The 24468-nt window shown below is 39.4% G+C and overlaps 2 protein-coding genes across 2 annotated transcripts; both read left to right on the top strand.

Moving 5' to 3' along the window:
- The first annotated feature begins 1041 nt into the window (after positions 1 to 1041).
- LOC147458404 (uncharacterized) lies at positions 1042 to 1479 on the top strand. Its single transcript, XM_086511828.1, has 2 exons — positions 1042 to 1171; positions 1250 to 1479. Exons 1-2 carry the CDS (start codon positions 1042 to 1044, stop codon positions 1477 to 1479), a joined length of 360 nt encoding a protein of 119 aa, XP_086367954.1.
- Positions 1480 to 12206: 10727 nt separating this feature from the next.
- LOC147458403 (uncharacterized) lies at positions 12207 to 12701 on the top strand. The gene has a single exon (XM_086511827.1). The coding sequence runs from the start codon at positions 12207 to 12209 to the stop codon at positions 12699 to 12701; it is 495 nt and encodes a 164-aa protein (XP_086367953.1).
- The last annotated feature ends 11767 nt before the right edge of the window (positions 12702 to 24468 follow it).

Here is a 24468-nt window from a genome sequence, read left to right as displayed (position 1 = left end):
AACAATATATTGTTGTTTCGACTGATTACTTGACGAAGTGGGTTGAAGCAAAAGCCACTCCAAAGAATGATGCTAGGACTACTGCATGTTTCTTGTATGAATATGTCTTTACAAGATATGGGTTACCCATTGAAATTGTAAGTGATAGAGGAACACACTTCTTAAATGAAGTAATCCACTATCTACTTGATGAATTTATGGTGGTACATAAGAAGTCATCCCCTTATCATCCGCAAGAAAACGGACAAGCAGAGAGTACCAATAAGATTCTATGTACAATGCTTAAGAAAATTGTTGATAACTCACGCATGAATTGGGAAATGAAACTTAATGGAGCTTTATGGGCATACCGGGTAGCCTAAAAAATGGCTTTAGGCACCATGCCATTCAACATTGTGTTTGGTCTTGATGCCATATTGCCAATCTAATTTCTCATTCCCACGCTACAAGTAGCAAGGAGCCTTGAATGTATGGGTCATGCCTTTTCTCATATACTTACTGAGCTGAAGAAGTTGGACGAATTCAGGCTAAAAGCAATATCTAGAATGTATGCACAAAAGTGACGATTGAAAAAGTTCCATGATGCTCATGTCATTAGTAAAGAATTTAAAAAGGGAGACTTGGCCTTAGTGTACACACTAAAACAACACATATCCAAGCTTAAAAAGTGCGACATGGGTCCATATGTCATTCGTGACTTATCACCTAGTGGAGCAGTTATCTAGCTACACTTGACGAGGAACCTATGGCTAATTGGATAAGTGGATGTCGTCTCAAGAAATACAATGAGCCATTAACAAGAGATATTCTTGAGCGGTTTCATGCTGCAAAATCTTGCAAAAACTATAATGAGGAAATCAAATAGGAAGCACAAGTAGAAGCCAAAGCACGTGCTTTGAAATTGAACAATGATGTAAAGCTATAGAAGGGAAATTGGAACCCTCAAAACACCTTAGGATTAACTTACATACACGCATAGATGGGGAGGAAAACAACATTAGGCCACAAGTTATAATCTATGTGGGGAAGAAACAAAAGAGAATGCATGCATTAGTAGACTCTGGAGCTGATCTTAACATAATCAACCATGACACTTGGATTTCCCTAATGGAACAAATAGACTTGGTAGACACCAAAGTAGAGGTCTCCACATTTGCAGATGATAAGAAAGGTGAATAAGGCTGTTGTGAAATTGACATGTTCTTTGAACAAACTAATGAGCGTCATAGATTTTATGTTATGAAGCCAGGGCGGATGATAACACCAGTGATCCTGGGTACTCCATGGCAACGCACATACAACGGTGTTCCTAATTGGAAACAACAAGGCATTAATTTCTATCCAGAGTGGAAGGACGATGAAAATGAAATATCAGACATCGAACCATCAACACCCACAAGGACAACAAAAACATCTTTAGTTGCTAGCCAACCAGAAGAGAAAACAAAAGAAAATTGGTTTCTCATGCAGCACGGGTAGAGAAAAAGGACCAACACGCACTATGGATTCCAAAGAAGCTCAAGGAAGTTCAGTGGGAGTGGAAACACATATGGATCCCAAGTCAACCAACGGAAACAACTAATGGAATGAAAGTAGCCTCCACTATCAAGGTTGTAGTACAACACCACAAGGTGAATCGTAGTGGAGGCGAAAGATACTGTTATCTAATTAATCAATGCCATACAAAAAAATGGGTAAGAAGATCAGTACTTCAAGCACAGGGATATTATGAAGGGAATAAGACCATTTGGATCCCAAAACATACAAAAAAACAGTCGCAAAATCCTTTTAGAAGTCCATCTATGGAGCCTATCATGGTCAAGCAGGCATACAGAGTTTGGCTTCCAAAGAGCATACAAAAAATAGATACAACTGAAAGTAAACACCAACATTCAGCTTGCCCAAATATCATCAAAAGAAAAAAATCAAGGCAGGAAAAGGGTAAATGGGTACCACAGATCACTGCCTCCATCCCCTATCAAATAACAATGGAAAGCATGGCCTCCAGTTCAAACACAAAGCCAATGTAGGTTGTAAATACTTGTCAAGTTGGGTAGACGGCCAGAACTACAACATATACAGAAGCGCCTAAGGTGAGTGAAATATCCATTGAGATAGATCCATCTTGTTACAATTTCAACTCTTTGCAATTCTTCCAGAAAGATCTATAAAACCTATCAAATGGTTAGATTACACATCATCAGATTCAAGGAAAGAATGAGTATAGCCTCGCCAGCAGAAGCCCTTGGATCGTATTGCTCCAAGACCCTTCTCTCGCACAACATACTCTTATGAATGCACTAACTGTGGTTGGCATAATAGGGCTACATTAAATGGCCATCCATAGACACTTATTTTTAATCCATGCACAAGAAAACTTTACACAAAGCATTGAAAAATTACAATGGTCTCCCAAAATCCAGGGACAGATATTGTTATAGGTGTGGGGGAGGGAAATACCAACCATGTTAATAGTCGTTTGGGCATTGTTTTCCTTGTTTTGTGAAAGTGTGGTTTATTTGATTGCATTATTTTTGCATAAACCTTGTGTGAGTCTGCCCAAACAAGTCCAATAGACGGGGAGCTACGTCATATATGAACCCCTAGGTGTGAGTGTATACATGTATAGTGGCAATGTTTTCTACTATCGGTTCATAATAAATAAATCAGTTTCGGACTCCAAAATACATCAAAATGAGTCAAGAATTGATCCGCTTTATTTTATTTAGTCAGGATTGCAATTTTGGTACTTTTTTGTATTTTGAATTTGATAATTTTTGTTATTTTTTCTATTTTTTGCTAATAAGCACTAGGAAAATAAAAACAGCAGGTTCCAAGACTCTGGAAATTTTTCTGAGCTCAAACATCCAATCTATAAGCTAAGGCAAACCAGTGGAATCAATCACAATTCAAATTGACAAAGTTGAAAATTTCACTTATAAACCAGGCATGCAATACGGCTAGAGTGGGCTAATGGGGTCTGCGGTTCTCCAAATGATGAATGGTCAAAGCCTGAGGTCATCTGTAAGATGTACTGAGCCTAACTATGAAAAAATATCATAGGCATGGATCGGCTGAGGTTTGGGTTATATGCACCTAGAACACTTAGAGCATTCATTATGTGAAATTGCAGTGTGAGCGAGAGCTAGAGAATTCACTTGGTGACCTAGAGTTTGCTGCACTTCCGAGCCTTTGTACGTGCGTCACGCAAATCCAGAGTCCACACCCTCTTACATGTACTTCCTAGACATATGCTAGAACATGCTTATGAATGTGTTTGCATGAGAGAGACTGCATATCATTCGTAGGGGGCAATGTCAAGAATGGGGAAACCCTAACCTAGAAACATGCATAACATAGTCAAAACAAATCTGAATGGAGAACCAACATACCAAAATACACCTACAGAAGATGGGAAACATGATGGCAATCTTAGAACACATCACTATGTGACAACAGACAAGAGATCGTGATCTCTTACCATTCTTCACTGTGCATATGTTTGACCTCATGGCTGAAATCTACACATCATCCCCATTATTTGAGTGAAGTATGGGATCAAATGAACCACAAAAACAATGTCAAACACAAGATTTTACCACTTTGGAAAGACAAACTCCAGAATATGGTCATGCACATGGAAAATGACCTTCAATTGGGTTCAAAACCTCCACAAAGCATGGGAAGGACATGTACAACAAGTTAATCAAATCCAAATATGTCATTGTGAAGTAGGTAAGGGATTGTGATCTCTTACCATGCAACTGAACAAGGGTCACTGACAAAATGGTTGGCTTTCTACTGGACTACCTAAGCAGATTGTGAAGTAACATCTCAGAGGGATCACAATAGATGCCTCATTTTCAAGACTTATTGATGGTAGAGGTGGCAAGGACACTAAAATACAATTTTCATTCCATTCTTGAGCTTCAGATGGACTCTAAAGTACTAATTGGGTATTGACAAGGTGTAGGGATTAACCAGTAACTCACAGGTACAGTAAATCAAACAAATCACTCACATCAAAGTCAAAACAAGAACAAAAATTAAAGTCTTACAAGCAGGTGACCAAAGAAGTTGATTAAGGCAAGAAAAAGATGCAACAAATCTTAAGGACTGCGCAAAACAATCCTCATGGAGTATTGAGTGCATGTGTGGTTTAAAAGCGGATCTGATCAAAGCATCTAATGCATATAAGCCTATTCTAGCCAACTAAAGAGTCTCATGACTGTTGGAGATCATCAGGGTAGTGGTAGAGACCATCTAAGATGCTCCAAATTTCATCACAAGTGCACAAGAAAACAAGCCCCACTTTGAGACCGCAAAAGATGTCAAAAACCTTGCAATGAGCATATCTAAGTACATTTAGCCAAACCATGAATAAAAACATACTCAATAGACTCAGCTCACATGCACAATATCATCATGTGTTCAAATCCTATCATCATGAATCAGACAAGAGATCATGATCTCTTGCTGCTCAACTGACTAGTACATGCAGGTTGCATCATTGTGTTGCCTACCATTAGTACATAGCTTTGAGTAGGCCAAAGGTCAATCAATCAATCAAATGCCCACTTTAAGTCAAATCTACTCATTTCAGAGTCCACAACAGAGAAAATGGCTAAAGCATGGAAATTTTGAGGTTTAGGTTCATTCTTGTCATACTCACTGCATTCCACAGTAGGTATACAATGTTATCATGTTGTTAAAGTGTATTACTATGCATTAGGCAAGAGATCACGATCTCTTACTGTTCTACACACAAACCCATTTGCTCTTGCACACAGCTAGCCTAGGTATTGACAAAACCATTGGGTTAAGCAGCATCAAAAACTAAGCTCTGGATTGCCAGATATCATCAATTTTGTTTCCGTGCCATAAGCGTCAAATTCAGAACTTAAATGTCTACTTCAATAGTTCTGAACAAAGTTATGAGTAATCAAAATTCATCTTTAAAGCTTCGTTCATGTGGGCTATGATGGTTTCTACCTTCATGTGAAATGGTGTCTCAACCTCATCAGCGGAAATCAAGATACAAGAGCAAGAAGAAACTCCTAGAAGAGATGGAACCTTTTGAGATCACCAAGATTCAATTAGCACAAGAATATATTGACAAGGAGACATTGCAAGCATTCAACTCAGGAGTGTTCACAGGCACCTTCAAGACAACTGAGGAGACAGCCTGGACAATGATCATCCAGCCAGAGAATCTACAAGAGTTATCTAGGCACCATGATGTAGCTACCATCTTCAGCGAGGTGGGGCTAATGTCGTATTTCACATTAACACCATAGGGAATAGATGTAAAGAGAGCATATCAGTTATTGAGCACCCTCTCAGAAGAAGGCACAACTAGCATTGATGAGCAATGGTTTCTGGAGAACTGTGTGCCCTACCCTTGCAAGATAGCTTAGTAGAGTCCACCTCTCACATATGTGCAATGTGTTCTTGGAACTACACTCATGTGACCTAAGACTGCAACCGTGCTTCCTAAATGAGGATGGAACAACAAACCGCTTTTCCTGGATCTTAGACAAGGCAACATGTTGTAAACCTAGAAAGGAATCTAGTTTCCCAAGAACAAGCTAGGCCTATGTTAGGAGCACAACCTCTTGTACCTAGCAGTGCACAATTTAGATATGTAGATTACAAGTATCTAGATGTGGCTATGGAGCTTGTGAGATCTCAACCATACTACATGGAAGAGAGCTATCCTCTCATCGAACCCCTTGTTGATATCTCACTAGAACCCAACCTAAGTCCAGGAATGTTTGCTAGAGATGAAAGGGACTTGAGTTCATTGATGATTTTAGGCCCACAACCTATGATTTATCGAGGATACCTAGGATTGTACCTGACAAATAAGTCATTCCCAGCACAATAACTACTGCAACAACAAGCATTAGGGCCTTGTTTCGATTGTGGTAGTCCTCATTTTGTAAGAGATTGTCCAAATTGTAACCAACCAGCCAAGGCAAACCCACGAGCGCCAGTGAGACTTGCACCAAGGATCGCACCTTTGGAGAGGTATTGTCTAGGTTGTAGTATGGAGCATTTTCTAAAAGATTGTCTACTAAAGCCCGTAGAGGCCACTACACCAAACAATCCAACGAGCCTCAACATAGTATCGCTGATTCTATCTCCAACAACATCAGAGAATGAGAGTGAGGTAGTACCATTCAGAGTCATAACAAAAGCCCAACACAAAGATGCTCCAATTCAAACATGAGGGACAATCCCTAGAGTAGAACCAACCATGAGAGAGCCACAAGAAACAAAGAAATCTACTAGAAGGAAGGCTCACAATCAATGTGGTAAGAACTCCAAGGGAAAATCTAGCTCAGACAAGCAGAATCCCATTCCTAAGAAATTAGAAGGAATTCTCAAATTCAAGAATGATCCTAAGACACAAAGAGAAACCAAAATGAGTGAACCAGCCAAAAAGGAGCAAGTCTCAAATTCTAAAAAGGATTTGAGAGGATCTATTCTTGTATAAAAGACCAATGAGACCTTAGATGCCACATTTAAATCTTATGAAAGCAGGATAATAGCTCTCACTGAGCTACCTAAAAAAATCTGTAAGATTATCCTAATCCTTGTATGATGAAGAGAAGATCAATCTAGATGTCCATCAACAACTGATTAGGGATACCCAAACACTTTTAGAGGGACCACCACTTGCATACAAAAGAGGTCCAACTTTTATGAAACCAACCCTGGAAACCATCATTGAAGCCACTTCAAGTGTTGAGAAAGGGAGTGAAGGAGTGGCTTTATCTCCATTCTATGATGCACCGATTGAGGATACACCTAAATTCACTGAGCCGATAAAATCTTTCACATCTACAAACCTTGGAGATGAGATTCCTGAGTTTGAGGAAACATTGGCAAATGACATGTGGGAGGGGGTGTAAAAACAAGTCAAAGAGCGAGATGTCTCTGCTAAATAACCACCCTTCTCTATTATAGATTTCACTAGTCAAAAGGCTATGGATGAAGAAAATCTATCTCTTCCTGAGGAGATGCAAACCATAGCATTTGCATGCATCAAGCATACCCTCAAGATGATTCCCTCTTACTTAGGAGAATATGAATGCTACACTCAGATCATGAGAGTACCATCCGTGAGGAAGAATCTTTTAGAAAACAACAACATTTCAAATCTGCAGTCATTGATGCCAACTCCAGTATGTGTATGCTTCCTTCTCGGGGGGTTCACTATGTGTAAAACTACCATATCACGTGCGTTCAAAAAAATTTGTAAAACCCCTTATCTGTGAATTTTGTTAAGAATATAATGTACCCTTTTCTTTAAAATCTGTAAGTTGATTTCAAATTTGAAAAAATAATGTCCTTCTGTAATTATATTTCTGTAAGTTTCAAGAACTTTAAATACCCTTCTGTTGAACTCACGTGATACGTTACATTTTTATTAGGTGACCTTCCCGGGGCTGCCTTTAGCATATCTTTTAAAGGTCAAACCTGAGTTATGGAAAGAGGTAGCTACATTGACTAAGGGTGGAGGTCTGAGAAAGAGCTTTCACCTTAGCAAGGGCTGCAAGGATGAATATTTGAAGCTTGATACAAAGCAACCCATTCCAGTGCTACTCAATAAAGTGGGCAAATATTGTGAGGATGATGAAGTAAATACTATGCTCCCTGTGGAAATAAACAAGGTCATATCTATAGCTATCTTGGATAGTGGGGGTAGACATCAGCATTGCAACAAAGTCCATATGGGAAAATGGGAAAACCTAAATATTTAAAGAAGAAGGATGAGCCTGCAATTGGAAAATGGAAGCTTACAAAACCCCATTGGATTGCTTGAACATGTGATTGTTAAGTCATGTTTACTATTGTTGACTTTGGCAAAAACACCAATTATGAGGTAATTCTGGGTAGACCATTCATGTGCCAATTTAGAATGATTCAGGATTGGGAATAAAATTACTTATACCTCTGCCAAGAGAATGCGCTCTTATGAGTAAACCTCAAGAATCATAGCTACAAAGATGTTTTCAAATCCCTAGTAAAGGAGTTTCATTTGGATTCTTCAAAAGAATTTGATGAAACCATGTCAGTGGACAGAGTTGGCTTATGGATTTTTAGAGCTTTGTGTAAGGATATTAAGCTTGAAGACGTGATCATTGGCAGGAGTGTGACGGATGATGCATATGTTCCATTGCCTTTCCTAGAGCATCAATTAGATCCTCAAGAATGGATCCATGCACAAGCTACACTTTTTATATGTGCATTGCCTAAGCCAACACAATCTGGCGATCTTGAAAATTACGATATCATTCCCATACAGATGATCATGCCAATTTTTGGGCCAAAAGAGGAAGAAGACGAGCATCATGTAAAGGAAGATTACATCTTGTAAGAATACATGAAAGATATATTGTACTTTGACTGTGATATGGTAGATTTAGCTGGCTACCTAGGCAGTTCAGAGGGGATAGTCTCTAATGATGCTATAGTCCTTGAAAAGATACCGAGAAAGTTAAGAATGTCGCTACAAGAACATAAAGAAATTTTGCATGACGTCTTATGAGACAAACTTCAAAACAAGCTTTGTAAGATTCATAGGAAAGTCTGTAAGCATAAGAAATACCATTTTGCAAAGCAGAGGAGCGCTAAATGAAAATCAAGAAAGAAACTCAAGAAGAAGCATGCTTGCGATTGGAAAAAGCAAAATTCAAACAAAAACAACACCAAATGCTTGCTTTGACACGACCATTGAAACAAAATGACCATCAATCATAGTCCCTATCTTTAAAAATTCAGGGTCAGTGTCATGTCATATGAAACATGGGAAGCAATAAGAAAACCTGAACTCTTACCTATAAGCTTCATTTGTAAGAGCTTCAACAACACAAAAATCACCAGCATTAGAACATGTTATGTCAAAATTCGTATTAAGGATGCACCAATTTATGAATTATTTTATGTTGCTAACGAACAAGAAGCAGTGGAACAAGTTGTTTTAGGTAGTTATTGGATGTTGTCAACCAAATGCATCTTAGATCGGGATCTTTGCCAATACACCTTGAAGGTAAAATATGTATCTCTCATAGGGCCTAGCTCACAAATGACAAAAGAAGCAAAGTTCATCCAACACTCAGGAAGTGCATCCACTTCAAATTTTAACAAAACAATTGCAAATCAGCCTAAAGAGTCCACAATGGAAGTCCTTGCTCTCACCCATGCAGCTTCTAGCTCAAGTAAAAGCATTCCTTAGTGGAAAAAATACCAAGGATGGGGGAAAGCACAATGGTGGGTACCAAAGTATTCACTAATGATGACCACAAAGAAGTGCTTACATACAAACACCAAAAGCACTATAGCTCATTCCTTTTTTTTATCAACGCAAAAACAGTCACACTCACATGCAATATTTTGTTAGGTGTCCAAGGTGCTACTTCAAGCCCAAGGCGATTTTGAAGGCAATACTAAATTGTGGCTCCCAAATACACAAGCATCTCAAAGGTTCACAGATTAAAGCATTACAACAAGGTCTCCATCTGCACTGCCATAGTAGACTTCAACCTCAGCTACGTCAAGCAAGGTGACCACTCAATCATCGTCAGTTAAAGCGGAGATTACCAAACAAAGATGGGTCATTAGGGCTGACTACAATAAAAAGAAATATGTTGCCATATATGAGTTACCTCAAACCTTGTTTAAGCCATCATCTTCTATTATTGAACGACTCAAATGGACCACCTTCACTTCATTAGTGTCGGTGCAACCTGCAAGTCCAAAGGAGGCATCAACCTTCAATACTTTGACAATCAAGGAGTGAGCTACATATCTTCAAGTGCTCATTTCACACAAAGAACTACCATTGTTGGCAAACAGTCTGCCCTACACAAGGACACAACCTTCTAAATGGTTCTTCAAACAAGTCAAGTTTTTGGTAATAGGTTTATGGGCATAAGAGTAAGAGTTGGGCACTCTGCAGTCAAAACATGCTCAGAGATTAGTCCCAAGCTTCCTAATAAAATGATGTAACCTATCAATTCTTTCATATATCTATACGGCTAAGTATCCACCTATAATGATCTATTATCGTTATAAAACCCCATTCCCATAATATTCTTCACATAAGGTTGCTCAGACAGTTAGTCCGTTAAGGGACTTATCAATTTAGTGAGTTAAGGTGGTATCCTCAACATCAAAAGCCACTTAACTAACCGATTTATCTCTTAAGTACCTGTAGGATTCATGCACCACATAAGTCTTCTCCATGCATTGATTGTGTAGCATATCGCATCTTCAACCTTCGATGATAGACATGCATCATTAGACACCCAATGAATAGACACATAGCAACAAACTCAAGTGCTTCAAGACCATCATAGAAAATAGGAAGGGGGATAGACCTAACCGAATCCTCAAGCACACAAAGGTCGAGGAATGGGGGAGAAAGCCAAGCTTTGGTAACTTAAAGGGCTAGACAGGGTAGTTTGGAGCAGCAATTACATGCCTCAAGTCAAGAAAACATGATTATCAAGTTTGGGAGGTAAATTTTTCTTCTTCTTAGAGCATCCAAACATTGAACTACCATAAAATGGAGTAAGAAATCAAGCAAGAATAAAAATGGAGCAAAAGTGCACATCCAGGAACCGTTTGAGCTCATATAAAAGCATAAAAAGTGAGATTTTGGGCACACCAAGTATCCAAACACAAAACCAACTTGACAGACATGTTGTACACATCATTTTGTCTTCATATATGCATCCATCTATTCTCGGGTTTGGAAATCGATAGAAACATGTCGATTTGCTCCTATAGTAGGAAGAGGAAATATCATCAGACAATTTTGAGCATAGGGCTATGATGTACAGGAGGTCAAGGAAAAGCTGTGATATGAATCTTAGCTAATTTAGAGTTATCGATTTGCACATGTCGATACACAAATTGGGCTAATATAAGGTTATAGCAGAATTAAGTCATTTTATGCGTGAAGGGGCCCTTGAGAGTGACCTAGCCATCAACCTAGCTTGCACCCACACTTCCGTGCCTTCGTTCGTCATGTACTATGAGCTATTTACCCTCTTGTTCATTACATTACCTTGTTGGGCGACGTGCGAGGCTATTGGTATAGGTACATTGCCGAGGGTTTTGACCCTATAGAGTGATGCTCCACATGTGGATACGTTGGGATCGGCACTCCCAAAAAATCCCCATTTCACCTAGTGCGGTGAATCCCTATCTTAAATTTTCTAGGAATCCTAACTTAGAAAAAATCCTTTAAAAAACCTTAACTCATAGACATGGCCGATGATGAGGATTTGAGAAGGAGTAGCCGACAAAGGGCACATAGGATAGCTTTGCCCAACCTTGTGGAGCAAGAACAAGCATAGCCCTAGAATCAAGCTCCAGAAGTGTTGTAGTTTTGGCTTGAGCAATATTCTGCCGACTGCTATGTGGACATAGATGTCATGCTTGCTCACAATGCGTATGTGGCTAGGTCCATTTCAGGGATACAAGGGGAAGATGGGTGTTGGTGCACATGTTGACAAGGAAATTCTTTAACTTACACACTATAGATGCAAATTCACCACGATTGTGGGAAATCTTGAGCCTACAAAAATCTATTTTGCATTGGAAGCATGGGGCCCTGACTTCTGCAGGTCTTGGGAAGTGTTCACAACCCTAATAGACAGATTCATATGCAGGGTGACAGATTTTGATGGCCTACAAAGAGAGATCCCTATTACAAGGCCATTGGTAAGGCAAGCTTGGAGATTGGAAAAAGGCCATTTGTATTATAATGGTAAGGTAAGTTTTGGGATTGGAAGAAAGCCATTTATCTTAATGATTGAAACCATGCGGACAAAGATCGCCAGAGATGTTCTATAACTGAGCATCCAACCTACGATGATCTCAACCATCAATAGATCAGGCTGGCCTTTCAACTAAAAACACAGCATCTGCAGGTCACCAACCCCACTGCTAGAGTACGGGAGAAAAGGGTGTTGCAATTGAGTACACAAACCAGTAAGTGCAAGCTTGGGGATTGGAAGAAAGCTTGGAGATTGGAAGAAGGCCATTTATCTTATTATGACAGAAACCACACAGACAAAGACAGCCAGAGGTGTTCTACAGCCTAGGATGATCTCAACCATCAAGAGATCAAGCTAGCCTTTTAACTTCATACACAGAATCTACAGGTCACCAACCCTCACCATTGGAGTATGGGAGAAAAGGGTGTTGCAATTGAGTTCACAAACCGGCAAGTACACAACACTCCTTTGAATGTAGAATATATTGGCACATGGCTTGAAAATATCCAAAAAGTGGAAAAAAGTAGCATCACACAGGCCAAGAGTAAAGCAAAGCTCCCTCTAATGCCATACCTTGGTGCAATGCTCGCCCTCACCAGAATAGTGTATTGTGCTTTAGATAGAATGGATTTGCTACCACCTCCATGGGATGTGTCAGTAAATGCACAAATTGAAAGCAAGAGTTTGGTACCTCCTGTGAAATTCAGTGACAAAGAATGCTTGAGAAAGCACATAGAAGAAAGGAAAAGAAAGAGAGAGGTGGCAAAACTACACTGCATCCTACTTCCCCTCAAAAAAACACGAAGTATGAAGCCCATGACACCTATATTGGATGTACCGAATGAGGAGGGTGAAACTAAAGACGATGATGGTGGCAATGATGAAGACTTTATGCCACCAGAGTGAGACTACAATGGAAACGGCTTTGAAGGAAAGCACATAATTGATGCACAAGCTCACAGAAACACAAGTGTCTGTTGAGGCAGGATCATTCTTGATGCAGAAATAATGGTGTCAATGATCCATGACACGAATTTTGTCCAAAATTTGACAAGAGTTGCTGATGAAATGCATGCAAAATGACTAAGAGGCCAAGCAGCTCAAGAGGAGCAAGAAGATAAGGACTACTAAGAGGCAAGAGAAGTAGCACACAAAAAGAAAGAGCAAAAAGTGGAAGAAAAAAGAGTCTCTTAAGAAGTCGAGCTACAAAAAGTTAAAGCCTTGCAAGAAGAGGAAGGATGCAGGCAGGGTAAGTGAGCTAGAGGAAGAGATCCGAGATGCCCTCAAGGAAAATGCAAAAAGCCAAAAAGGACTTCAAGCCACATTATTGGAGAATTTAAAGAATGTTACATGCGCACAAATGGACTTGGATTTTGTGGATCTATAAATAAGGCGGTTGTACACCGACAAAAGGAAGAGTTGTAGGGTGAATAACATACTTCTCCATGTAGACTTGGATGCCTCAATTTCTCTCTTCAATGTGACCAACAAAAAATATAAAGTACAAGACTAGTTGGCTCACAAGCTACAAGCTGAAAATGAGGCAAGAGCTAAAGAGCTAAAGAGTTGATGGAGCTAGAAGCACATCTGGATTAATTAGAGAAGGAGAAAGAAAAGCTTCAAGAAACCTACAAACTGCCCAATCTAGCCTTGCAGTATTGCAACAAGAAAATGAATTATTAGAAGAGGTGAGGAACACTGTCGAAGCAGCACTGAAGGATGCCTTGGAAAAATGGCAAAAATAGAAGAGCTCCTAACCTTGGTGGAAGAGCGGTATGCCAACTCAAAAAAGACCTACAATGTCCTAATGGAGAAGAAGGTTGTACCAACAACAGCCTCGCCCTTAGTAGCTTCAAGCACTCAAATGCCAACATCTAATGAGCTAAAAAATATTTGAAAGCTCCTTTCCAACAGCCCCATGAAGAAAATAGAGATCTCATTGACCAAGTTTAGAATCATGAAAGGGATCTAATTCGAAGTTAAACAACAGCATGAATTTTTGAAGGTCGAGAATGATTGTCTGCAAGAGAAGGTACTCAAGGCACCAGTGATATCTCCTTTCACCGAAGCAGGCACATCAAGAGGCCCTAGCCAACAGGAAAATTTTCTCCTACCACCTCTAAGTCCAATGCAATTTGATCCTGAAAATCCAAAAGAGCAAGAGGAAGTTGATCCAGAATGGGAATTCTGCAAAGAAGAATTGATTGTTAATGCAAAAGAGCTCTATCACTACTATGAAGCTACAATCCAGTGCATCGATAGAAGAAGTTTGGACAGAGATCAAAAGAATAGAGAGCATATTGCTCAATGGACCACTTTTGAGGGTCAAAATAGAAATTGAATGGGAGCAATGGGAATTGGATACCTTGGAAGTGACAAGGGCTAGCTATGAGGTAGACAAGGACAGGCTGTGCTCATGCCATATGCTAGAAAATTAGGTCCCTTGGAGATTGGATTGGATGCCTAAAGGCAGATTAGATTTTTACAAGAATTCACCATGGAAACTCAAAATTGATCCTACATATTGCCCATGCCCAAGGCGCTATATCTGAGATAACTTTGCTAAAGTCTAGGCTAGATTTTTGTTGGTCCTCAATTATCTAAAGTTTTTAAGCCCAAAGAATTTCACAAATCTTCCAGAAGCATGGCTAGCAAAGGTCTGTGCAGAGCAACCGGAATTGTATACAAGTGTCCTAAAGTTCACGATTAAGATGTTTCAAAAATTCCTACACCTAATCTGGACTTGTCGAGCACACAATTTGAAGATCTAGTGCTAGTAGATTGCAGCTTCCACAAGTTTCACTTTGGTAACCATTGGTTAGCTTTTGACTTTAATGTGGGACCCTTACCTTAGCAGATGCATGTATTCTTTGTGTAGATTCAATTCTTACACTAAGTCTAGCATAGATAGGATCTTTGATAGGTGATTAGGAATGTGCTAATCACTCTACAAGCTCTGGTACCACGTGTTGGAATCTATTGGAAATGTGGAAATCATCATTGTAATGACACGTTAATAAAGTAATTAACTTAATCACAATGTAGACATAATGTAGATGGAATAGATAGCTTGCATTAAGAGTGTAAGTCATCAAAATGATGCATATATGAGTGGCCTTTATCTAGGATTATGAGCTTGATTGAAGGGCTAAAAGGTAGGCTAATTGAGGTGTGATTTGTGGGCTGATTTTGTGATTAGGATAGCTTGATTTACTCCATCTATTAACTGGGATAGCTTGATTTACTCCATCTATTGACTAGGATTGAATTCTTACATGGCATGATAACTAGGATTAGATTGATTCCTATGATAATGACGGGATAGGGATGGTTCCCATGTGTAGGGTAGATTTATGTTTACACCAACAAGATCTCAGCTCTCTACTTGTTCTTAGGCTTTGTACACTTACATGTCCAATTTGGTTATGCCAGATCTCAACACCTGCAACAAAAATTGAACCTTGTGCAAACATTGCAACATTCACCTTAGAAACATTTACATCAAGAGTAAACATTTGACCCACTTTCTTTCCTTGTGCAAGTAGCTTTCCAGTCTTCTTATATTCTTCTACATATATTCCATGTGAATTGAATCGTACCTACAAACCCTGCTCAACCATTTGCCCTATACAAAACAAAGTTCTTTGTAATGTTGGGAACATGAAGTAAATTAGCCAAGTACTTTGCATTGCATCTTGCAATCATAATGGAACATTTTCCATATGTGCAATAGGGTGTGTAGTGTCATCCCCAATCTCTACATAACCAAGATTTTGCAAATTTTGTTTCTTTAAACAACTCTCCATGGCTAGTCATGTGATTCAAAGCACCCGAATCCACATACCATACATTATCACCACACTTTGATACATTTGTATACATGGTGGTCAGCATGTGCTACATCACAAATAGCCTCTCTAAATCATCTATATTCCTACTAGTAGACACATAATTGTTTTGACGTCTTCTTTCTCCTTGACACTTGATGGATAGTTACGTTCTACTAAGAAAAAGAGCTCCAATGAAGAAGACTATTTCAAAGGAGCTTGAAGGATTGACTAAGCCTAAGCAAAAGGATGATCTAAAACAAGCATCAGATTCTGAGAAGGACTCGGGAGGTTCCTTGCTTGTTGAGATCATGAACAAGCCCTTAGATGTAGCTCTCATGGCTTACAAAAATAGAAGTATAGCTCTTACGGAGTTACCAAAGAAGTTTCAAGAGTACCCTAATCCCCAAGAGGAAAACATTGGACTGGTTTTGCATTAACAATTGATCAATGACACATAGACTATGTTGGAGGGGCCACCACCTGCTTATCAATGGCAACCAATTGCACAAAATCCAAGCTTGGAAACAATACACAAAGTCACTTCGAGCAAGGGAAAGAGAAGTGAGCCATCTATTATTCCACCCCTGGATGAGGATGTGCTTGTTTGGAGAATACGTACAAGTATGGTAAAAGGGTAATAGGTGCAAGTTTGAATAGTGGGAATAAAGACAAAGCTGCAGCCACAAACCCATATAACCCCGTGTAACATTTTTTATTAAAATTGCCTATAAGAATTATATTTAATTATTTCTCACATACTATGGTCTCAAGGGAGTTCCATATTATATATGTTATTTTTAGAATATTAATCATCCCCAAAATTGAGTTATTTAGTCAGTTTGCCTATCAATTGGAACTAAGCAGTCGGGCAGACAAGTGTGCCCAAAGATTTATTAAAATCCTTTATAACTCAATTTTGTGAGGATTTTGCACTCTTCTCTCATTTGTATAGAATGGGCTATTGAGTGAGCTTTCATCCAAGCACTCTAGCACTCCACAACTCCCTTACCTCCCTACTCTCATTGTTGTAACCATTATAAGTTATGGCATTCTAGTCATGATCTTGCTTATGCAATGAAGAAACAAATTGTTTCACTCACTTAATCTCTTATTAATTTCAAGTTCATTGTGCAATGCTTAAGCTTATGTCTATGTGTATGTGTGGGCGTTGACGCCCTAAGCTCTCTATGCTTTTTCTTGTTCATTGAAGTAGTTAACTAATCGATTTGTGGGTTCATTAATTAAATATCGCTTAATGTCTCATGATGATTAGTGCAATGGTGTTGTTTTGATTTGTGGGTTTCATAGACTTGAGCTTACTTAGTGTGTGTGTGGGGTTGATAGCTTACCTTGAATTGAGTGCTCATTTGCTTACTATTATGAGTAGGTTTAAGCTTGCCTTGCATTGTGGGTTTGTTATATTGAAAGTGATGATTTAGTTGCTTGCCCATTAGGATTTTCTTCTTTGTGAATGAAGAATAGAATGCATGGTCTCTCTTTGCACAATGCATAGAAGTAGTTGAGTCCATGGGTTATGCACCATTACTTCTAGGGTTAGTGTGTGAATGGTAGAGTAAGTGTTAATAGATTGAGCCATTGGTTGCTTGCTTAGCTTGGATGATAGGATTGACAAAAAGATTGAGTTAGCTAAAATGTGTGTAAGCCCATGTGGGTTTTGGCTTCTTGCATGAGAAGTACTTTGGTTGCTTTGATTGAGTCTAGAGTCTTGGTCGAGTGGGTAGTCATTGGCAAGTGCTTTGTTTATGTGCTCTCCCATTAAGGATTATCTTCCATGTACTAGTTGGGTCAAAGTTCCTTTGGTGTGACTGAGATAGCCATATCTTGATGGGCATAGCCATTTTGTAGCTTTTGTTACCCATTCCTAAATTGATAGGGAATTGCGGTTCTACAGTGCTCATGAACATACCACCAGTGGCTAAAACTCAGAAGCTAGTGACTATGGGGGTGAGATACCTTAAATGGAGGAAGCATTGGTTAGTGAGATGTGAGAATCGGTGAGGAATCATGTGAGGGAGACATACGCTATCAAATTTCCACCTCTCTATGTTGGATTTCATGGGTCGACAAGACAATGAAGTGGACAATGCATCTCTACTAGAGGATAAGCAAGCTTCAATTTCATCACTTAGTAAGTAAACCCTTAGGACAATGCCATCATACCTAGGCAAATACAAGAATCATTCAACCAATCATGTGAGTGCCATCAAAAAAGAAAGATACATTGAACTTACAAGCATTGTTGTCAGTACCTATAACTTATACCCTTTTGCTGACAGACTTGAACTTTGTTATGAGGTAGCAGCTTTTATGAGTGGGCAAGAAACAAAAAGTAGGTCCTTAGGAATGAAAGACATTTTAATGAGTAACCTAATGTGCATACAAAGCCTACTCTAGTTGTACATGTTTTTTTTGCACTCCTATGCTCAATATATATGTGTGTGTACACTCAGTTCACATAATCAACTTAAGACGTAGATGTAAGTTTTATGATGTGTAACATTTTATTTAAAGAACATGTATGCACTCACGTACCTGGTAAAACTGGGAAAGTTTTTTTGGAAGATTTTGTAGAGGAAAAAGATGGTCAAGTATACATTCTATGGCAAGTACTCCACTCTAGATCTTGAGTTTCAGCAGATAATGAGGCACACATCCATCAAACAAGAGGGGATCGACATCGTGTGTCTGAATGTAGCTAAAAGCTATAATTAAAACTTAAAGTTTATTTTTTTAATTAAAAGATGGCATCTTGGAGAAAATGAAGAGGCACCAGCCATGAACAGACGCGTGCACATGTGTAGAAGAGTGAGAAAGAGGCGAAGACTTTTTGGGCTGGCCCTTGAGAAGCTGTGAGTATATGAATATACATTGCATGCTTTTCTTTGCTTGCACACACAAGAAAGAAAGTTGTTGTTGTGCTTTGCTTTGAGGAGAGAGAGCACTTTGCCACTGTGTGGCATACACATAGACAGTGAGCGTGGGAGTAGAAACTCCACTATTATCACACAAGAAGAGGAAGCTGCCTTGCAAGAGAGAGAGAAAGAATTCAAAGTGCTAATTTGTTACTATTTTTGCCCACGCCATCGAGAATACGAATTCAAAAGAACCATAAGTTTTTGCAAGCACTTGTTCTTGTTGTTCCATTAAGCAAGAGTGCTTACGTTTGAGTTCAAAGACAAAAGCTTTCGTAGCTCCAAGAAGCAAGCAAAGAGAAGATTCCAGATATCCAGATTGAATTCTGCTTTTACACTTGCACACATACACCATCACAGAGGCACCTATAAGTAAACTTACCACGTGCACATTGTAATTTGAATAAAATTGAAGCATTGTATCTTAAGGGTTGTGAGGTATCCTTTCTTTGCCTCATCTTCAACAAGCATCCACAACATTGGTGATGTCGTCACATTATCATCCACGAGATAAGACCCTCTTTCTTTACTATTTTGTTTCATGGACATTTTTTATGCTTTGCAAGCGTTATAAATAAAGTGTTACACACGAAAAATTTACATCTACATCTTATCTTGATTGTCTATCTTTCTCGGGACACACATTGTCGATTTTAGTTATAACAATCACCTTCGTCTCATTTGATACCATGTACAATACAAGTTGGTGTTTAAAGTGATTTTCCATGGTCATTTGTGATTAATCATAACTCATTTCAGGGAAAGAAAGTAGTGGAGCTTTTTTAAGACCTACATCCTAAGAGTGACCGAATTGCAGTGATTTCTCAACATTTATTTATCTTTATTTGGGATTTTGGTTACTACACACACATCTTTGCTTGGTGTTCTTGGGCTTGGGTTCTTGCTCCTAGCTTGAGCCTCAGAATATTACTAGATAGTGGCACGCCTAGTGGGACCTAAGTTTTCATCTTCACAAAGACACAAACCCCAGCATTTAGGAGCACATGCAATCAAATTATTGGGTAGACAACGTTAGAAAAACTAAGAGAGAAACGAGATACATTGATCGTGAAAGCAGAAAAGAGGGAAAAGGGAAAAGAGTAGCGGCTGTTAGTCCACCACCTAGCCGATCACTTTTTACTCCACCCAAATCTATCATCCCACCCCTAACACCACCTTCCACTCCTCTTTCTGTCCCACCAAGTATTACCCAACCTAATCTCATCATGGTTGCACCTGCACCTCAATCCATTGTTTTCCCTAACATGGTTCGTGGTGAAAAACCAATTATACCCTTTTCTGAGTTTCATGCAAGTCCAGTCAAAGATCTGCAACGCCATTTAAGAGATCTTGTGTTACGTCTCAAATTATTGATGATGCACATATGATGGTCCATATATGGGGGACCATACGAAAAACATCCCCCCATATATGAACATGATAGAAACTATCCCATAGATAGTAGGTGCCATCACAAGAAAAGGGGGAAAAAATTAGAGGAAGAATTACAAGGGAAGCTTGATGATCTAACCCCACTTGCTTCTACACCTTTACCCACATCTTCTTTAGTCATTGCCCACCCACCCATCCATGTTGCTGAACCTTCACCACCTATCCTTGGGACTTTGCCTCCACTCAAACCCAAAAGGATCAAAATTTTGCCTTGTAAGTTGCTTCCTTCTCTCACTTCTTATAATTTATTAGATGCACTTAATAGAGTGGAGCTTACCATGTCCCTTTCCCAGTATCTACTTGATTACCCTAGCAGCTACTCATTACTACGAAGGTATTGTCGAGAGCTTAGAACTTCTCACTCAACCCATAAACATGGGCTCATTGTTCATAAAGTTGACCTTATTCTTATTAAAAGAGAGTGCCCCCAGGTGGATTGCATGATTCATGACTTAGTCATCCCTCATACAATAGTTGATGGTGGATTGGGTGTGAATGTTGTGAGCTATACGCTTTTTATCAAGTTGGGGTTAGACTTTAATGGAGTTCCTTTGAATGGTTTGAGGATGGCTGACCATCGCACTATTCGTGCAGAGGGATATATTTAGGGTTTGCCTGTTACTGTTGTGGGGAAGACTACATAGATATCTTGTTATGTTTTACGTTTGAGCCTGGGACCTGGCCAATATGATGTTCTTCTTGGGCATCCATGGATCCATTTGGCTAATTGTGTGATTGATATACCTCAAGGCCGCCTTCTCTTTGGGAGGGGATCTTCATGAGTGATTCTCCATGGATATCGCCCTTCTTGCATGGCGGAGAGAGACCCATCTACATATGACCCTGATGAGGATGAGAGCGTGAGTGATTCTTCTTACACACATGATGTTTACCTCACTTACCCAGATTCAGTAGAAATCACACTAGAGGACAATGAAGACACCCCACCTTTAGCACGAGAGGCTGATTTTCTAAAGGCACCAATAAAGGGAGATGAGAAATGTGTTTCTTTGGGAGCATCTTTAGACCCCACCCTTCAAGAAAAATTCATTTAGCTTTGTCAGGATCATAATGACATCTTTGCATGGGATTACACAGAGTTAAAATGGTTTCCCACATAGCTCATTGTGCATCGCATTCCCCTCAAAGCTAACACAAAACCCATTCGTCAGTGTTAGTGATGTTTGTCTGAGCATTATCGTGAGGGAGTCTATGATGAAATAAAAAATCTTTTATCTGTAGGGCTCATTTTTCCTGTTGACGACACTGAGTGGGTTTCACCTATTGTTGTGGTTCCAAAAAAGAATAAGCAAATTCATATCTGTGTGGACTTCAAATAATTGAATAAAAACACTGTGAAAGATTATTACCCTCTTCCTTTCATTGATCAAATTCTTGACTCTTTGGCAGGGAAAGAATTGTACTCTTTTATGGATGGTTTTTTAGGGTATAACCAAATGGCCATAGCTAAGGAAAATAAATTGAAAACCACCTTCACTACCATCTTTGGCACTTATGCAAATCATGTCATGCCTTTTGGTTTGTGTAATGCGGGAGCTTCTTATCAACGCTATAAAAATGAATGCTTTCAAGATGATTTGGTGTAGTTTTTGAAAATCTTCATGGATGATTTGGGGGTAGGCACTTCTAAATATTAGCACCTAGCCGCTTTGCAGTATGTTTTTTGCAAGTGTAGGGAGAAGTCAATTGCATTAAATCCTAATAAATGTGCTTTTGGGTTAGAGTATGGCATTCTCCTTGGTCCTCTTATTAGCAAACATGGGATAGCTATGGATCCACAAAAAGTAGAGGCCCTATTAGTAGCACCTCCACCTACCATTATCAAGCACTTGAGGGGTTTCTTGGGGGCAGCTAAGCATTATAGTCGTTTCATTAAAGACATGACTCGTTTAATCCTTCCCCTCAATACACTTCTAATGGTAGAGCAAAAGTATGTTTGGGGTGATTCTCAGCAAAGCTCTTTCAAAACACTCAAAGGTGCATTTACCTCCACCCCTATTCTCAAACCCCCTGATGCATCCAAACCCTTTCATTTGTTTTCATCATGTTCTCGCCATGTCATCTCCTCTTGTGTTGCACAACAATATGACAAGAAACTTCGTCCCATTGCATACTAGAGCTGCAAACTTAAAGATGTTGAGACTCACTACACTTGGGTAGAGAGGGCTTGTTTGAGCATTACAGAGGGTGCTAGAAAGTTTTGCATGTATCTTGCCATGCAGCATACCATTATCTATGTTCCTAAAGATTCTTTGAAGTTGATGCTTAATAAGTTAGAACCACCTAAGAGAATCATGAGATGGATAGTTGAGCTTCAAGCCTTTGATTATGAACTTTGCACTAAATCTCCCGCACTTCAAAAACTCGTTGATTGCTTGGCCAATATTTTGATTGAGGAGAATGATGTCCCGGGGGAACCTTTGGCTGCTTTGTTTTGCATTGAGTTATTTGTCTACTCTTGAGTTTCCCATTCATTTAGATAAAGCTAAAAAGAAAAAGTTAGTGTCACATGCACAAAAGTTTTCCATCATTGAGGGTCAATTATACAAAAAGGGTTTTGAAGGAGTGTTTTGTCGTTGTGTGCATAAAGAAGAAATCCCTCATATACTTAGGGAGTGTCATGATTCTACTTGTGGAGGGCATTTTACTATCAAACTCATAGCACTTAAAGTTTTGAGAGTGGGGTATTGGTGGCCCACTTTGTTTAAGGATGCCTTTGAATGGTGTGAGAAATGTGACATTTGTCAAAGAGCCTCTTGTTTGGAGATTCATCGCCTTCTACATGGTCTTTATGGTTTGATGGTGCTAGCCACGGTGCTTCCAAGATTGGGTCTTGTGGTATCGTCATTCATTCACATTTGGGTTCCATCATTCTTTTTGGGATTCTTCTTGGAGATAATATAAGTAATAACATGGCAGAATATCAAAGCCATTTTACTTGGTTTGAGGGCATTTCTTCTTTTGGGAGCCTCCACAGTGGACATTAAAGGGGATTCACAACTTGTCATTCACCAAATTCAAGGCATATCATGCACTCTCAACCCATTGATTTATTATTATTGCAAGCATGCTCATGATCTTTTGTCTTCCTTTTCTTCCTACACCCTTTCCTTTTTACCTCGTCAAGCAAACACTATGGTGGATTCCATAGCTTTAATCGTACTTTGGTCGGTAGTTACCGTCATATAGCATATGACTATAAAATCTGGTTTGGTTTGTACAGTTTGCTCGTACAAACAATTCGTACGGTGGCGATTTTTTTCAATTTTTTTTATATGAAACCTTTTATGAAGCTGTTTTTGACTGTTGGGGACTCTGCTAGTGCTCATTTGTTGGCCCCTTATACCCTTGTAGTGTCATATTTTAACTTTATCGTGCCTTATGTATGCGGCATGCAACATCTTTTTGCATGATGCTTTCGTGTTTTTTGTGAATTTTTCAATGAAATTCTAGTTTTTCACATGATACATTTGTCATTGCAATAGGTCTTGAGTATTTTTTGAATGTTTTCAAAACCTCATCATATTTTACCGTATCGTATGCTATGAATTATAAAATCCGATAAGTACACCATATCATACCATACCGTTGTCGTGCAGCTCCGCTCCCATGCTAAGAAAGATGCCAAAAAAATACATATCGAGCTTATTCAAAGCTTACTTGATTAATGGTCAGTGACCAAGGCTAGTTAACAGGCCAAGTTTAATGATTAATGTACGCCAGATGCGGCTTAAAAGGGCCAACATATGCTTTAATGATGCCAAAAATGATTATTCTTGAAGTGAGCACAGATGGGAGTTTATGATCTAGAACTGTAGTGCTTGAAGTGCTCTATCGGCCTGTCTTTACAGCTTGTCGATTGGAGCTACGGTGAAGAAGTTATGGCAGTTTAAAGTTCAAGCCGATTGCAGATCCGTACTGGATTGGGAAACTGCAGCTGAGGTGACAGAATTGAAATGAATGCACGGGCCTGAAGTGCTCACTTCGTAGAGCGCGTCGGTCTTTTTAGATTACTGATCGGAGTCTCAGTCGCCAAGATATTAGCCGTTAAAGATTCCCGGAGGGCCGGCTCCGTACCAGTTTGGTCCCCTCGATCAGAGTGCCATCTGGGATTTTTACAGCCTCAGCAGGGTTTGTATGCGCTCTATGCAGTTTGAGAAGTCTAAAGGAATTAACGGATCGTCAGACCGAGTTCGGGCTCATGACATAATATGGCTTGAGGCCGGTGTTAGTTGTGGGCACAGCTGAGCAGGATGAATTTTGGAATCCGGATGATATTGTCAGTCAAGGGCTGCATTGGCTGGTATGTCACTTTGAACAATGATTTGACCGATGCGTATACAACTATGGTGCCTTTACGAAAGCATGATGTGTATGCCAAATATAATGCCTTGTTTTTACGGATCAAAGCTTTGATCAATGCCGTATGCCAAATAA

This window comes from Adiantum capillus-veneris, chromosome 5, assembly GCF_014529385.1.
Source record: "Adiantum capillus-veneris isolate H3 chromosome 5, ASM1452938v2, whole genome shotgun sequence".
Taxonomy (NCBI): Eukaryota; Viridiplantae; Streptophyta; class Polypodiopsida; order Polypodiales; family Pteridaceae; genus Adiantum; species Adiantum capillus-veneris.
Note: the sequence above shows the minus strand (reverse complement) of the source record. Positions and strands in the feature narration are given on the sequence as shown.